Source organism: Neopsephotus bourkii, unplaced genomic scaffold (assembly GCF_033783945.1).
Source record: "Neopsephotus bourkii isolate Nb327-2 ecotype Australia unplaced genomic scaffold, CSIRO-AGI_Nbou_v1 NB_1707, whole genome shotgun sequence".
NCBI lineage: Eukaryota > Metazoa > Chordata > Aves > Psittaciformes > Psittacidae > Neopsephotus > Neopsephotus bourkii.
This window is the reverse complement of record NW_026902181.1, coordinates 6,544,418-6,560,671: the sequence shown is the minus strand read 5'-3', so window position 1 is coordinate 6,560,671 and position 16,254 is coordinate 6,544,418. Positions and strand designations below refer to the sequence as shown.

At 37.4% G+C, this 16,254-nt stretch overlaps 1 protein-coding gene across 15 annotated transcripts in view; it reads right to left on the bottom strand.

Moving 5' to 3' along the window:
• CDC42BPB (CDC42 binding protein kinase beta) overlaps window positions 1–16,254 on the bottom strand; it is a 97,925-nt gene that overhangs the window by 30,323 nt on the left and 51,348 nt on the right. For all 15 annotated transcript variants that reach the window (XR_009728917.1, XM_061376266.1, XM_061376269.1 and 12 more), the window contains exons 5-13: window positions 13,825–13,973; window positions 9,890–9,983; window positions 7,874–8,074; window positions 6,032–6,280; window positions 5,089–5,168; window positions 4,182–4,348; window positions 3,963–4,082; window positions 1,981–2,114; window positions 564–806 (exon numbers count right to left, since the gene is read on the bottom strand). Coding sequence is in view for 14 of the 15 variants with exons in the window: in XM_061376266.1 (XP_061232250.1) it covers window positions 564–806; window positions 1,981–2,114; window positions 3,963–4,082; window positions 4,182–4,348; window positions 5,089–5,168; window positions 6,032–6,280; window positions 7,874–8,074; window positions 9,890–9,983; window positions 13,825–13,973 (1,437 nt within the window). In the remaining variant the exon portion in view is untranslated. The remainder of the gene's footprint in view (window positions 1–563; window positions 807–1,980; window positions 2,115–3,962; window positions 4,083–4,181; window positions 4,349–5,088; window positions 5,169–6,031; window positions 6,281–7,873; window positions 8,075–9,889; window positions 9,984–13,824; window positions 13,974–16,254) is intronic.

Genomic DNA, 16,254 nt, shown 5'->3' with positions numbered 1-16,254 from the left:
ACAACAGCTGTTTTTTCTGCCCTCTTCTGGTTATTCACTTCATCTTATGTAAAACTATAAATTGCTCTAATATTAATTGGAAATTAACTTGCTTAAAGATACTACAGACTTTCTCTACAATGACTAATTACAGAGGAAGGAAAACCACATATTTAGTCTGTATCAACACTCCTCCCTCCAGCTGAACAGAAAAATTCAGTTAGAAAAAAAGTTAAAATACTCCAATGTTATAGCACATGAAGACAATTACAAGCTGACTATGAGTCTTCAGGAATCAAAACACAAGGAACTAAGAAGCTGGGCATATAGCAAGAATGGTTTCCTCCAAAATAAAAATCAGCCTTGGTTCATTTCCCAATACATCAGTAAAACATTTATAAAAAAAGTCAAGATCTCCTTTGTGAAATGTAGTGAAGTTAAATGGAAGAGCAATTGGGGCAATTTCTTACAGATGGACAAAGTAAATTATTGTTAACAGTCCAAATTTTTCAGTACAATTACATAAGAGATACTGGATAAGCAGCAGCTGAAACATGTTATTGTTAGCCGTTTTATTAAGCTACCTCTTTTCTGATCTTCTCTGATTTACGGATGTCCTGTCTCATAGCATCAATTTTCTGCATGCTCATTTCCACCTCTTCTTCTTTGTCGCGAAGTTGCCGGGACAGCTTCTGCTTTTGAGACCGCAGGTCTCCCATCCTCTCGCTGAGCTCAGAGAACTCCTGCACAGCTAGCTTTCTTTGCTGGTGGGCATCTCTCAGTTCTTTGGATTGTGTCTTTAATCTCTCTGAGGCTTCTACAAGTTGCTGGTTTAAATAAAAAAAATATAATATAGGGTCACAAACCAGATCCCCTTGCCTCTTCCTAGTACAGACTCAGCCCCATCCCAGTACAAACGGGATCCCTTTGGCCTGACCCAGTACAAAATGGCAGCTGCAGCCCAAAGCCCCTGAGGATGGCAGGAAGTGTGCTGGTGTTTGATGCAGTGTTAGTCAAACCTGTGAGGAGCAGGGAGTTGGACTCAATGACGCTTATGGGTCTCCGCTTGAGATCTTTTGTGATTTGAATCCCATATATTCTTTCCAAGGAAAAAGGAACTGGACATACATAAGCATCACTTGGAAGCTCAACCACCTCACATCAATTCTAAATATTATATCTAATTCTTAATTTACACTTTTGTTTGTTTTTTGGCTAAGTAGCTGCACTGACATCCCAAGACAGCAGTTACTCTGCATCTAGTGTGGCAGCTTCAAGAATACCACCTCACTTCTAAATAATGTACCTGTACAACAGCAACCATTTTTAAAGGAATGTTTTTGCAGACAGCACATGGAATGCACCCATCAAATACACTGTACCAGCACTGAGATGCTGCTGCAAATCTTGTGAAATTCTTCAGAAAACTGAGAAAGGTTCCTTAGTACAAACAAACCATGAAGTTCCAATACTTAAAAGTTTAAAATCTGCTTCCCCATTCCCCCTTCAAATCTAGTTTAAAGCTCTTTCACTGAGCCCTTCTAACTCCTGTGTAAAGATCCTTTCCCCACTTTGAGACAAGTGTACCCCATCTGTCACCAGCAGGACCGGTGTCATGTAAACCAACCCAAAACAAAACAATTCTGCCAGCGACACCAGGCTAGAACTTGTCCCAAATTCCTGAAGTCTCTCTTGATTGCCCTCAGACTTCTACTGGAACAGTTAAGAATAATTTACATTTAAACTAAACCCATTCTTTAGGTGCTTGTTCTATCTAGCAGAACATTGTTGAGATAAGCAAGATGCCTATCAACTTCCAAAAATGAAAGTGTGCTACTTTGGAAAACTACTGCACTGCTAATGAAATTAACAGGTTCATCGAATTCTCTGTATAGCTTTAAAAAGCAGTATTTCAAACACTAAAATTGCAATCACAACAGAACTGGCTCTATACATAGTTTGCAAGACTATTTTTAAATGTATCTATCTTTGGATCAATACCTTATGAAGCTCCTCCTTTTCTTGCCGCAACACTCTGCACTGCTTTTCTAGTCCTTTCAACCTGTGCATTGAGTCTTCATGTTCTTGTCGAAAAGCCATTGCATCTGCAAGCTGTCCTTCCAGTTTACTTATATCTGTAGATTAGTGCATATTAAAGGTAACTAGTCCCAGATTTATACCAATGAAGGAAGCAACATTACTCAAGCACACTTGCATCACTTTGCTTGGAAAATCAACTTGTTTCCTTTCTCCACCATTCTAGAGTATTTAAGGTAATCCTGGGGCATTGACACCTCCAAATAATTTTAATATTCTCAGCCTATTAAAGAAATCTTCCTAAAGGCTGTGATCTCTAAGTGAAAAAGCCTTAGCACAGGGCTTTATTTTGGTTTTGAGGAATGCACCTTCTAGCCCTTGAAAACACTGAAATAAAACTAATTTGCTCTAATACCAGTTCTAGTAATTTGTCTCGTAAATAGTTCTCATTATATAACAAGCAAGGATGCAGTCAGTCATTAGTGCATCCAACAAGGCAGGAAAAGACTGTTTCATAGAGTAAATAAGAATTAACAGTCTGGGAAGGAAATACCATCCTGCATGAGCAAGGCTGGAGACCCAACTGACCATATCCCTCAGAATTCACTCTCAAAGACAACGTAACAAATTTGATTTGAAATTATCACCATTCAGTGCAACAAATGAACCATATTTATTATTTCTGCTCAGTCTTAAAGTTGGCAAGAAAAACTGCCAATCTCTGTCTCCATCTGGTTTTAATTACTCTCTTTTAAAACAAGTAAATAAGAAATTGCATAGGGAATAACCGTCTCTCTCAAGTTCCACTGATGTCTGTGGCAGAACAGGAAATTGTACCTGAATCCCAATTCAGGGATCCCAAGCACTGCTGTAACGATTAAAGTATTATTCCTTTTCTCACTTCAGCACAAACCTCCTTCCACCCTACATGAACCAATACCACTTTTTAAAACAGACCTTACTTCTACTTTCTATATTTAAAAGGACACAATGAATGAAAAGCTAGATAAACTTGAACCATTTGCAGAAGTAGCCCCTTAACCTATTTTGACTCAAAACTAATTCCAGCATATACTAGAATAGCCTTTTTGGAAGGATAACCTGTGTAAGAGAGCTGACTTTTATAATGCATGTACCTAACAAAGTGGGCGTATTGCCAAACTGGGGGGAGGAAAAAAACAACCCAGCGTAACAAACTCAGCATCTGAACTCATGCTATCCTACAGGCCCCTATAAACCTCTCAGCCAAGCTATTAGGATTCAAAACTACCATTTTGTTTATCACCAATTTCCAATTAACAATTAGATGCTAACAGGAGGTTTGCATGGATAAACTAACAGCATTGTCAAACAACAGATTTTCAGTGATATGGATGAGTCAGCCTTCTCTCAGGACAGATGCCAGTATTTGTTTTTCTGAAATGCTCAATGCTTCCTAATTAATGCATAACCAGACAAACACAAAGTGAAGGGAAGCTCAGAAATATTTAAATGTGAACTATTATTATACATCTCCACACCTATCCTCTTATGTTACTAAAGAGCAACTAGTCTTTTCTCCCCACTGTCTCTTACACCTGTCTCCAGGTAAAATCCCTCTGAAACAATACTCCCCCAGAAAAAGGAGAAGTAAGGAGAACAGGATCTCCTGAGATTTTTAGGGAAACAAGGATCACAGAAAATATTTAACTGAACCCATCCACACAATTCATCATAATCTAGACTCTCCATGATAGTACAATGCTATCAGGTCAAGCAACTGGAAAAAAAAGTGCTCATATGGAAAAACTGAAATGCCTCTTAGTATTGAACGAGACTGTAAAAATCCCTTTGCTTTTTAGCACCTCAAGAACATTAGTTCTACTTATTGCAGAAAACCAGTGCAAAATGTTACTAGGAATAGCAAAATAAATTGCATTACCATAATTACTTTGCCAGAGGCTTACCTGTTAATTTGTTTTTCAACCGTTCAATTTCTTCATTTAATTTTTTAATCTCCTTATCACGGCTTGTATTTACTGTGACACACACTGGACCTTGGAGGTTCTGCACTGTCTGTGTAGATTCTTAAAAACAGAAAAAGAAGGACAAGGCTTTCAATAAAATACATTCCCATTCCTCCTAACAAGCAGAATTAAGAATACTAACAGATAGAAACCACCAACCTTGCAGTTTTCTGTTCAAATCCTGCTTTTCTTGCTCTAATTTCCGTATTTTCTTTTCATAGCCTTCTATTTGTGAAGTGCTCTTTAAGTCACGCTGGACATCCATATCTTTGGTTACAGTGTCAGGCTGCATTGCACTCTTTAAAGTGCCTCTATCAGATAAAGAACTGAAAGCAAGTACATAAATTAGAACATTTTAATAAATACCCACGGCAGACTATAGCAGTGACATGATGAGATTCCAACAAATATCCACCTTAAATTTACAAGAACAATTAGTGCAGTAATTACTGCTGTTGAGACAACTGCCAAAGTAGGTAAAGTTGTTACTTCCTAGCTACCGTGTATGCTGCTGTAGAATTAAGATACCTGCATCCAGGACTTTAATGACACAGATGTATGTTCCCTTTACAAGGCATAATTTTGCCTAAATTATTGAAAACGTTAACTCTCCCATGCCAAAGGTTATCAAAAATGAGCAACTTTTTCTGTGCTCAGAACCATCTACATTATCTTAGACTACCAGCAGGATTTCAGAGCTAATCACAAACTGTTCCTGGCACACATGCAACATTGACAAGACTTACTTTCAGCTTCTCAGTGAAGAAATATAAAGTTTATTGAAGTGACCATATGAATTGGTCACTTTTATTGAATTCACCAATTGAAGTGACACATCTAGTTCCTTAACTTTCATTCATTTCAAATAGATAAAATATTAAATACAAAAGTAACTATTCTTGGCAAGCATGACTAAAATACGTTCAGACACTTGGAAAAAAAGGAACAGATGAAAGTTTATCCACAGGTATACCTATGGACATCAACCTTTCTACGTTTAGGAGAATTTTCTGGCACTAGCTGCATTCAGGAAACAAGTTTAATGAACAATAAATCCCTTGCTTACCTATCAGTTGTGTATGTAAACCCAACAAATGGTAAATGCAATCCAGAAAAGCCTGTATGAGAACTTGGTGGCACCACTTCCTGCATGAAAATAACGTGTATGAAAACTCAGAAGAGAATCAATTAGAGCTAAAGACATTTGAGTTAGATTCAACAGTTAAAGAGAGACAGGCAACAGAAAGACTTTTCCTAGTGTATACCAAATAACAATTGGCAGCTACTCTTCATTGTAGAGACTACCACTGTCTCCAGCCAAACTTTATTTCAGATTAGGTCACTTAATACAATGATGTGAATTTAGGAGCCTCTTGAACAGGTACTTGAAAAGGTAGCAGTTCAAAGTACAATGCAACCAGTAAAAGAAAAGCCAAAATTTCAAGTTCCTAATTAAATCTGGCACCAATATGCATGCTATTAGTTTTAGTATGCTGGCTACTTTTAGACACATAATCAAGAGACAAGCCAAAAGATCTTCATTTCTTGGAATACAAACTGATAAACAAATTGCCACAAAGCCCTCTGCTCCTGTTGACTCGAATTTGTAAACTACTTCTCAACAGAAATGGAGGAGGGCAACACCTATGCACCCAGTCTGAAAACCAACCTCCTGGTTCTTAAAGGAGTGGAGAAGGAGCCATGTGAGCTTTCTCTCACCTGGACAGCTGTGATCGCAAGCTGCATGGAGAATACATGCATATTTCTGAAGACAGATTTTTTACCTTTTTTTTTTTTTAATAAATCAAAAAACTAGCTCCTTGGAAAGGTTTAAACTAAAAGTACAACTACGGGTTTGTTTCTTCTTCCCACCTAAATATATTTAGCTTGGACTATGTAACAGCAGTCAATTTTGGCAAGTGCTACCATTTAGAATCATAGAATGGTTTGGGCTGGAAAGGACCATAGTTTGCATATTCTCATCAGTAATATTTAAGAGAAAGACTCACTGGATTTCTTAATACATCATCATCTACATCAAAGTTTGAGGTGTCAGAAGGACTGCTAACATCTGGAATGTAAGGTGCTTCTAGGTTTCTGATGTTATCCCAATTAAGTCCTTCAAAGAATGCATGAGACTTAAAATCCTCTATTCCATTCTGTCCCAGTCGACGCTCCCTACTGCAGATAAGTCGCTGAATTAGATCTTTTGCTTCTTCAGATACATCTGTAACATGCGATGGAAACTGAAATCGTTCCTGGAAAAAAAACAACCACAAAACAGAAACATTTTTAGAGAAGGAATACATTCCAGAACCTTCAATGGTAGTTTCAAAAGGAATGTGCTAAATTACACCAACAGCATTGAAAACAAATAGTCAGACGTTGTTCTAGCTCCAGCAATCAGTGGCAGGGTACAATGCAATACATTCAGTGACAGAATTTTGTCTTAAAATGGATTTTGAGGACAAGTAATCATTTCTCAATTTCCTTAATACATATCTGTTTGAAACTAACTGCAATTACAGTAACTCTACTGGAAAAAGCAAACTCTCCTTTTTTTAAAGACATACAGGAATTTTGACACACTACAATACATTAAAGATCATACGGTAAAGGCAGACCCTCACTGATCCCCTGAAGACATACTCCTTGAAATTTTATTGATTTAAACTTTTACAAATCCATGATGGTAGTCAATTCTTTACAAAACACTGCTATACTTAAAGACGTATTTTTTTAATTTATAGGTTAAATACCTTTTTTTTTTTTTTTTGCAAAGTATCATCTACTATTACCATAAACAAACAGAAGATCTAGAAACTGTACTTACCACTAACATCTGAAAATATTCCACATAAAAATCAGGAAGCCTTTTTCTGTATTTTAGCTTACCACTACTACCACCGTATAGTCAAGATTAGCTTTGTGTTTTGTTTTTTTTTTCAGTAAAGGACAATAGCATGTATATATATATATATATATGTATGGTGTGTGTAAATACATATCTGTGTGTATATACATAACATATATATAGCTACATTTGCAACCAGTTAGCTAACTGAAGAAATAAAAGAGAGAGATTAATATTCATCACAGCAAGGGTTTCAACTCTGGCAAAAATTTAATGTCTTATTCATAGCTGCTTCACTGTGAGAGCACAGCATTGTGAACACCAGCAAACTGCACTCATCCTGGGGAGAAGAAAATGCAACAATACCCTGTGTAACTGCTTCTGGGTACCTAGGATGACTATGCATACAAACACATCCTCCTAATAAAGCACTTGAAAGTGCATCATGCACTGGTTTACACTTATTAATATTCAAAATGCACCCAAAAGTTCCAACACTTCTCTACGACTTTGACCCTGGATAAATCCCCGACCTCATGTTCATGTAGTTCATGTTTTTCTACAGCTTCCACTCTGGGCAACTTGCCCCAACCTCATCTTCTTCATGCAGCTCATGTATACACTGGTTGACTTGCCTGTTCCATTTTTTGTACTGTTACCAGTGCTACAGAACATGTGCACAGCTGTGTAAATAATGCATTACTTCATTTCTACTGCAGTCCAGAGGAAACTTTCAATGGGCCTAAAACAAGAGCTGGGTTTAATTTTGTGATGTCTGCTTAATTTTTTTGACATGAACATCAGCATTTACAGAAAAAAAAAAAATCAGTTTGAGAAAGGATTCAGTTTCCGCAGCTCAGAGAAGCAAATGTTCCTAAAACCTGAACCAACAAAACTACACGAGATGGCTCTAAAATGAACATGAAAAAGCAAAGAACTGTCACTTCAATATCTTTAAGTGATAAGTTTCTCCGTAAACACTTCGTATAGCTCTTACTTCATGATTCATAATCTTCCCATAGGTTTCCACTAATGACTCTGCATAAAAGGGTGTTTCACCATACAGCATTTCATACATGCAGACTCCCAGTGACCACCAGTCACATTCAGGCCCATATTTTCCCATTCCATCTTCCATTGCTTGCAGTATCTCAGGGGAGATGTAGTCAGGCGTACCCACTGCTACTGATGACTGTACCTTAACAAAAAAGGTAAACACAGTTCTCGTAAGTTTCAAGGTTCTCTGAGCAACTTAAAACAATAATACTTTTGATAAACAGAGACACCACGACATGAGTCTGGAAATGGAGGAGATTTATAAATTCACAGCAACAAAATAAAATATTAAGAAAGTAACAAAACTGCAAAGAATAAGTTCCACTCTACTTCTACATAAAAATCTACAGCAGAAGCTCAAAATAATCACAGCCATTAAAAAAGCAGACAGACAAAAGCAGTACATAGTTTGCCTTTGTGTCTGTTTAATACTTTAAAATTGCAATTGGCTGCCTGAAGTTGAAATTAAAACTGAGTAAGTAGGGAGTTCAGGTCCTGTGCCTGAACTTTACAGTTTCATTCGAAGATCACAAAACAAGGTCCTCAGGCAAGTAGTCCCCTATTTTTATTATATCAGAAATTCATTAAACGCTTACTGCATAATATGCAACTGGATGCAACACAGGGGTGAGGCGGGGAATTGCCCTGTGCCCAAGTAGTAAGGAAGCCCTGACCATCAGGGCAGTAGCAGAGCACCTCTAATTTTTAGGAATATGTTCTCAGGTTTCATGCAGAGTTTTAACAGCTTCTTCCAATTTATTTTGCATTTTAACATGGTAAAACTTTGGCAGGCATTTTATGACCATAGAATGTCAACAAGAGCCAAGTTTGTGCCAAAATGCATGAATGCTGTTACATGCCATACTTTGGCAGGACTGGCACCTCTGGAAGCACCCTAAATTAGGCAAAACAAACAAAAAACCATCACAAGTGATTTAGCTTGTAGGGGTGTATCCGGTATAGTGCACAAAATGGCAGATTACCATAACAGTGCTGTTCCATTTCTAAAAAGCTTATAAAAGTGCTTAGTAATTGTCAGAATCAGAATCATTTAAGTTGGAAAGGACCTTTAAGATCACATTGAGTCCAACCATTAACTCAGCACTGACAACCTCACCACTAAACCATGTCACTGAGCACTACATCTACATGTCTTCTAAATATCTCCACCACTTCCTGCACAGCCTGTTGCAGTGCTTGACAACCCTTTCAGTGAAGACGTTTTTCATCGTATCCAGTCTCCCATGGTGCAACTTGAGGCCATTTCTTCCTGTCCTACCATTTCTTACTTGGGAGAAGAGGCTGCATGGGGGCTTCATGCTGCATCCTGTCCCTGAGATGTCTTCTTGCTCAGGGGGCTTGGTACATGGGGAACAGCTGGTCTTATTATGGAAGACTGAGGCAAAGAAGGCAGTAAGTACCTCAGCCTTTTCCTCATCCTTTTTCACTATGTTCCCTCTACATCCAATATAGAAGAGACATTTTCCTTAGCCCTCCTTTTGTTGCTAATATATTTATAAAATATTTTTATTGTCTTTTATGGCTGTAGCCAGATTTAGTTCTGGTTGTGCTTACTTGTGTTCTCATTTTGAATGACTTGCACTTCAAGTCTAGCATGGCTTCTAGGTTCCTGGACACCCGTGATTCCAACACAAATAGTATCAAATGTCTATCATTTTTTAACAAAGAGTCTTTGGACAGTTCATAAAAATCTCATGAGAACTCAAATGGCCAGTAGGAAAAAAGGTGAGAGAAAAATATTAACAAGAGATAAGGTTAAAAAGTAGCAAGGAGATGAAGATGTCAAAAATGACTTATAAGTGAGTTATACTCTTCCCTCAATTTTTAGCATGCCAATAAGCTTACAACCTACCACCTTCCCGATGCACACTGACAATGAATAATAGCTTTAAGTAACTCACTTAAAAATTCCCATTAAATTTTGCTTCATACATACTGTGCCATCTTCACTCATTTTCAGACAGGACCCAAAGTCTGCCAGCCGTATGTGGCCGTTCACATCCAAAAGAACATTATCAGGCTTTATGTCCCTGTTATAATAGCAAGGAGTGAAAAAAAGATTTAAATATGAAGTATTAGTTCTGCTTGTAAAGATTAATCTTGAATCAGAATAACAAGGATTTTTATGCTGGATGCCCACTGATGCAAACTCTTTTTATTAGACTACTTAAAACCCTCTCCTCCTGCCCAACTTAGAACTTTGCCCAAAATATTAAACCCTTGCATTACATCAGATTTTCAAGCTCAAAGTTTATCGATGTATGGTCAAATAACCAAGCAGAACAATTACAGTGAGACATATTGACAGAAATGGATATGCAGCTTACTTCATCAACATAATTTTATGATTATACTCATAAAATCATAGAATAGTTTGGGCTGGAAGTGATCTTGAAAGGTCTCCTAGTCCAACTCCTCTGCAATGATCAGGGACAACTTCAGCTAGATCAGGCATCACAATACATTGTTTAAAAGCAAGAAAGATGAAAGAGAATGGGTAATCTTTTAATCTTGTCTTTTTTTTTTTTTTTTTCCTATTTTCACCAAAGCTGGTAACTAACTTCTGACTTCTTACCTAGGAAGATTTTTTTAACGACTCTCTACATTTTGTCCAGCATTTCCATTTGGCCAGTATTTTTCATCTGCTATTCCAGACTTTCTGTACACTGTTGCACAGCACATTTGCTTCTATGGATACCTGAAAACCTTTGCATCCTATGTACCTGCAGCAGTTACTCTACAAGCCAGTGAATTCCCTCAGCTCTGGGATCAGGGAAATGCCATTTCAAGGGGATACCCTAATATTAGAAAGTCTCCAATATCAAGCAGTGTCTTTCCTATTTTTACATATATATATATATATATAAAACATTATACAGCATGCTAAGGCTACTAAATGCCATGAAACAGAGATGCCCATTTTACTCTAGCTCATTACTTGATATTCTTTTTGATACCAGGAAGGAAGTCAAAAAGGATTTACTGAAGAGCATGTTAATTGAATTTAGTCCACCAATTAATCACATTTTATTTCACCACTTTGTTCTCAAATTCACACAAACTAAAGTATCAGTAAAAGATCAATCATGCAGACACCTTCGTAAGACAGTCCTGATACACACATTTTTTAATTGTCTCAAAATATCCCAATGATTTTATGATATGATTTTAAGAGCACCTAGCCAATATGGGGAGAAGAGGGCGAGAAAGGAAAAGAGCAAGTGCAGAAACCAAAGTCAACTCAGCTATGCACCAATTCTTCAGACTAAAAATGAGAATGTCCATGTCTTCCAAAATAGCATATGCCAGTCTCCTTTCCTTTCTTTAGCCAGTACATCCAGGATCCACTTCTAGTATGCTAGCATATTAGCATGCCATTTTCAAATATTATTTATCTGAGCTAGCCAAGGAAGATAATCAAGCCTATAAATGTGTTGCTTTGTGGGGTTTTTTTAGATATATTTATTCAAATAATATTATCTATTAATAATAAAACCATATGTGCTTTACCTTAAACCCACCAGTCTTGTTGCACCATAAAATCCTGTATTTCCTTTCAAATGGGAAATTCCAAGTACCACTACATGCGCCGAAAAAACTTAAAAAAATTTGCAATAGCTTCAACTTAATTTTTGAGGAAGAGACTAGAACTACTAGGAAGTAGGGAAAAAAAAAAAAATCTAATCTCCCTTTCTACATATATGTGGAAGCACATAATGTCTGATTTTTAAGGTGCTAAATTCCACAGCTTCACACTTGAGGAGACTCCAGAGAAAAACCATGATAGCTTTAACAAGGGTCCTTGTATGTGCAAAAATCCTGCCAATCTGATATTTTTTTCCAATACAAGCTTGACTTAACACTGTTTAATCAAGGGCTAATGCTTTGAGATTAATTACTGAAACTTCACTAATACTGCTTCTCATTAACGGTATTAAGACAAAATAGTAAATGCTAATCTATGCCTGTCAAATTAAATGCACACTTATTTGTATAATACAGAAAAATATGTACTAACCCAGAAAATTAGACCATCTCACTATACACTCCCACTAAACTCATTGGTAATTTTCTATTGTTAGACTTATTCCATACATTTCAGTTCCACATATTGTCGACATTCCCTTACAGTCCCCTAAGCACAAGTCAAGCTCAGTAACTGCAGAGGACTACTGGAGCTTATATACAACTATACACAGATTTGTTTATTTTTTTTTTTTAAAGGACACTTCTCACAGTGCCATTCAAAGCATGAGCCAATCTCATCCAATACAACTCTGCATTTCCACTTTGCATGCAGATCTCGCTTGCCTAATGGAACACTGTTGCTGTTCAGAAAAGCTTAATGCCTGGTCTCTGTTTCCTATCTATGGCTTAACAGGTCATATAAGCCTTTAAATGGTCCTTGAAATCCTCTCCAGAGCAATCATGCTTCCTCCTAATCCATTCCAGTTGCCAAGCAGTAATTTCTTGGGCATTCATACATCTCCTATTCAAAGTGTATGTTTTGGCCTTGGAGCCATTCATTCCTATTTTCCCAACAGACATTCATTCAGCCCTATGCAAAGATGTAGGCTGGTCATTTTGTCAGGCCACCTTCCTCGGAAATGGGTGCAATGACGTCTCTGGTAAACTTCTGAGTCCACAACATTTAATATTCACAAGGGTATTGCAGAGTTTATGCATCTTTTATCTTTTTAATTTTTGAAACAGTGATCAAAGTCCAAGCAGAATAGTTCAAAGCATTATAGTTTGAGAATTCCCTGTCTTTTTAATGATTTAATTGCAAATAAGAATCACCTCACTTACCTGATGTTTTACACCACAAATTTCTTAAGAGAGACAGTACAACTGTCCTAAGTTCACAGACTAAGATAAAAGGCATAAAGAGGTAAAGGGACCTGGCCAAGTTTTACCTGCCAAACCAGATACAATGTTATATATGAAGTCCACTTCTCAGCCAGGACTTCCAGTGACTTATCATGAACCTACTTGTATGGCCATAAGCAGATTTCAGTTAATTAAAAAAACCTCTGAGATTACTGAAATCAAGCTATAAAGTCAGTATATAACAAGACAACTACAAGGCTTTCCAGAATTAGTATAATTTTGCTTCCTAACTGACATGTTATACACAGGTGTTAAATCTGAAAAGCAAACAAAAGATTGAAATTCTCACCTGATCAAGACTTTTGCCATAATGGAACAAAATATTTATCAAGTGCCTCACATGCAGTACTCGCAGCCCCTCTAAAACAGTTGCTCTTAGAGGAAGCCAAAGCAGCAGCATAAAAAGTGTACTCTACCTTGCTGACCCATTTCCTCTGACAGACAACAAGGAACATTATATATTCTTAAATACTACAAAACACAACCTAAGTTAGCACTGATCCGGAATACGCATCCTGTGTTGAAAAAACAATTAGACCTGCACATGTCTTCTCATTACAAAACTTTTGAAAGATGACCTCAGGTAAACAGATGCACTGATATCATCATGGGCTTACTGTGTATAACTTTGCAGAATGTCTAAACATTTCCAGAGAATTTAAACTGCTTCTAACTTCTAGGTTGGCTTGGACAAAGGCAGATAAATATTCATGAAGTGAATTGAGAAGAAGTCAAGAAGCCTGATTAAAAATAGAAGCTTTAGTAAAAGGTTAGTCAGATAAATGTCACTGCTTCTAATATCAATCCATCAAAACTTGGTATTTAAAATGTAATAGCTTATACGGCTATTATATAGCATATAGCAAGTACTCACAGTAATTTGCCTGTGGCTACTGTGCTCACCTGTATATGAAGCAGTATCATTACGATCAACTTCATATAACTATACATGTATTTTTGCCCAGTGAGATGGTATTTTACCTGTGCACATAATGCAGCTCATGTATGGAATGTATAGCAAGCACCATTTCACCAATGTAGAACCGAGCCATATCCTCAGGAAGCTTGTCTTCAAACTTACTGAGAAGTGTCAGTAAGTCACCACCAACATAGTAGTCCATCACTAGATACTGAAAAGGAGGAAATAAAGCAGTCAAGTACTGAGAGACAGCTGGTAAGGAAACAAAAAAAAAAAAAGTTCATGAGTTAACCCCTGAAAAAAACCAAACTTCAAAACTCTTCCACTAACTCTTTCAAAACTTATCACATCACCATCTTCAAATACCCATCTTAGCACATTCTGCATCACGGATGCATAACATAGCTGGCAGGAACTTGATAACACTATACATTAGGAGCTCCTGTGACAAGTCAGAAACACTGTCAAGCCAGAGGCACTACAGTGGGAAATTTAAAAATCAAACATCAATGTTCTTCTGCATATATTTAATTGAAAAAAATAATCAGCCTCCTAGGCCAATCATCCATTACCCTGTCTATGGAAAGACACAGATAGAGTGACTTGAAATAAAAGGACTTAGACTTGCTATTGGTTTTTCACACCTTAAAACAAGGATTACATTTTAGTTACTTCCTAGCAATATCCACCTAAATCACTTCAATTATAATGATTACCTAGTAGTACCAGTCGATCCACTTTGTTCCGTATTTCCCAAGATGATTTGATCTATGGTTTTAGAAATAATGTTGCTTATTCTGGAATGAAGCTTTCCAAAACAGTTATCTTATTCTTCTACTCTAGTAAAGCACCCTACCATCCACTGTCCCTGCCATACATTGATCTTCCACAAGTGAAGCAAATTAAAGAAAATAGGAACCCAAAAAGGAGCACCAAGCACAATACGAATAATTTCCTTGCTATCTTTTGGCTTAAAAGAGCAACTCCAAAAGGCACAGGTTTTTCTATTTTTCTCCATCTTATTCAAAGTATAGCATAATCTGATTTTTCATCACTTATGTAAAATTGATCACTTCGTACTGCACAACCCATCAAGGAATTTTAAACATGTTGAAAGACTGTACACATGCAACTATGTTTGAAAACAAAAGGCTACAGACAGGAACTAGCAATCTTTTAAAAGGGATATTGTATTAAAGTATTTTCTCTCAAATTCAAAGCTAAGAGAGTTTACAGAGCTTTCTGTGGGAACTGAAATATCCTCCTGTCAGAGGCAAGGTAATGAACTTCCCTCAGCTCCCACAGTGTTAAGAACTCAGCAAGAACTCAGCTGACCCATGAAATGAGGTGCTTGGATCAGAGGGAGATGGTGAGACCTATTCTGTAAGAAAGACAAATTTTATTCATCTTCCAATTCACAACAGTCTTGCCAGGAGGCAATTCTCCTTTCACATAGGTTTAAAATAAAGACTATTCTGACACTAAAATCTACAGGAATTGCATTTCTTTCAGGGAAGTGACTACATCAAACAGGGTGAGAGTAGTTGGAAATCAAAGAAAGAAAAGACACCAAAATACTCTCATGACTACTCAGAAGCCTGTCACAGGCTCACAGCAGACAAACACACATATGCCCTTCTTTGTGAATGAGAATGGGAAAAAAATTTTTCTGGTAAGTCACCGGAAAACTAACAGATGTGAATTTGGAAGAGACGTCCCATACACATTTGTCGTATTCATGGACTGTGTTTCACATACACACTATCTGCTTCAGCAAAATCACCAGAGGCTTACTTAACCTGTCTTGACTCAAAACTGTCTCTATGAAAGCTCTCCAAGAATCAGAAAAAAGCCATGCTAGCATTTCCATGTCATGTCATTTAAGAACTGTCTGTATAGAAAACACTACCACATGCTGTACGTGCCTCTTCAAAGATTTTAAAACTACAGAAGAACCAGAAAATGAACTTCAGAACATATACATTTTGTAGAACTGTTTCTTGCTGAAATATAAGTTCTGCATCACCATGTGCTCTACTAATATTAGAGGGCATAAATCCCCATCACTTTCAGACTCCCCAAGGACAGCTACTACTTTTCTACCTTAACAACTTATCCTTCTCTTTATGTTTCTCATTCTGAACCTTTTATCATGCAGCCAGAGAATGATGGCAACCCTAGGTGTGGGAAGACACCAAGGTTCTCTCTCTGCTTCAGGGTCAGCTTACGTGGTTTTGTATTTAAGAATCTTCAACCACCCTGATATCTGTTGGAGCGACACGACGGCCCGGCACAAGCAATCCAGGGGGTTCCTCGATTGTGTGGAAGACAACTTCCTTCTGCAAGTAATAGAGGAACCAACAAGGAGAGGTGCCATGCTTGATCTTGTGCTCACCAACAGGGAAGGGCTTGTTGGAAATGTGACGCTCCAGGGCAGCCTTGGTTGCAGCAATCACGAGATGGTCGAGTTCGAGATCCTCAGGACAGTGAGA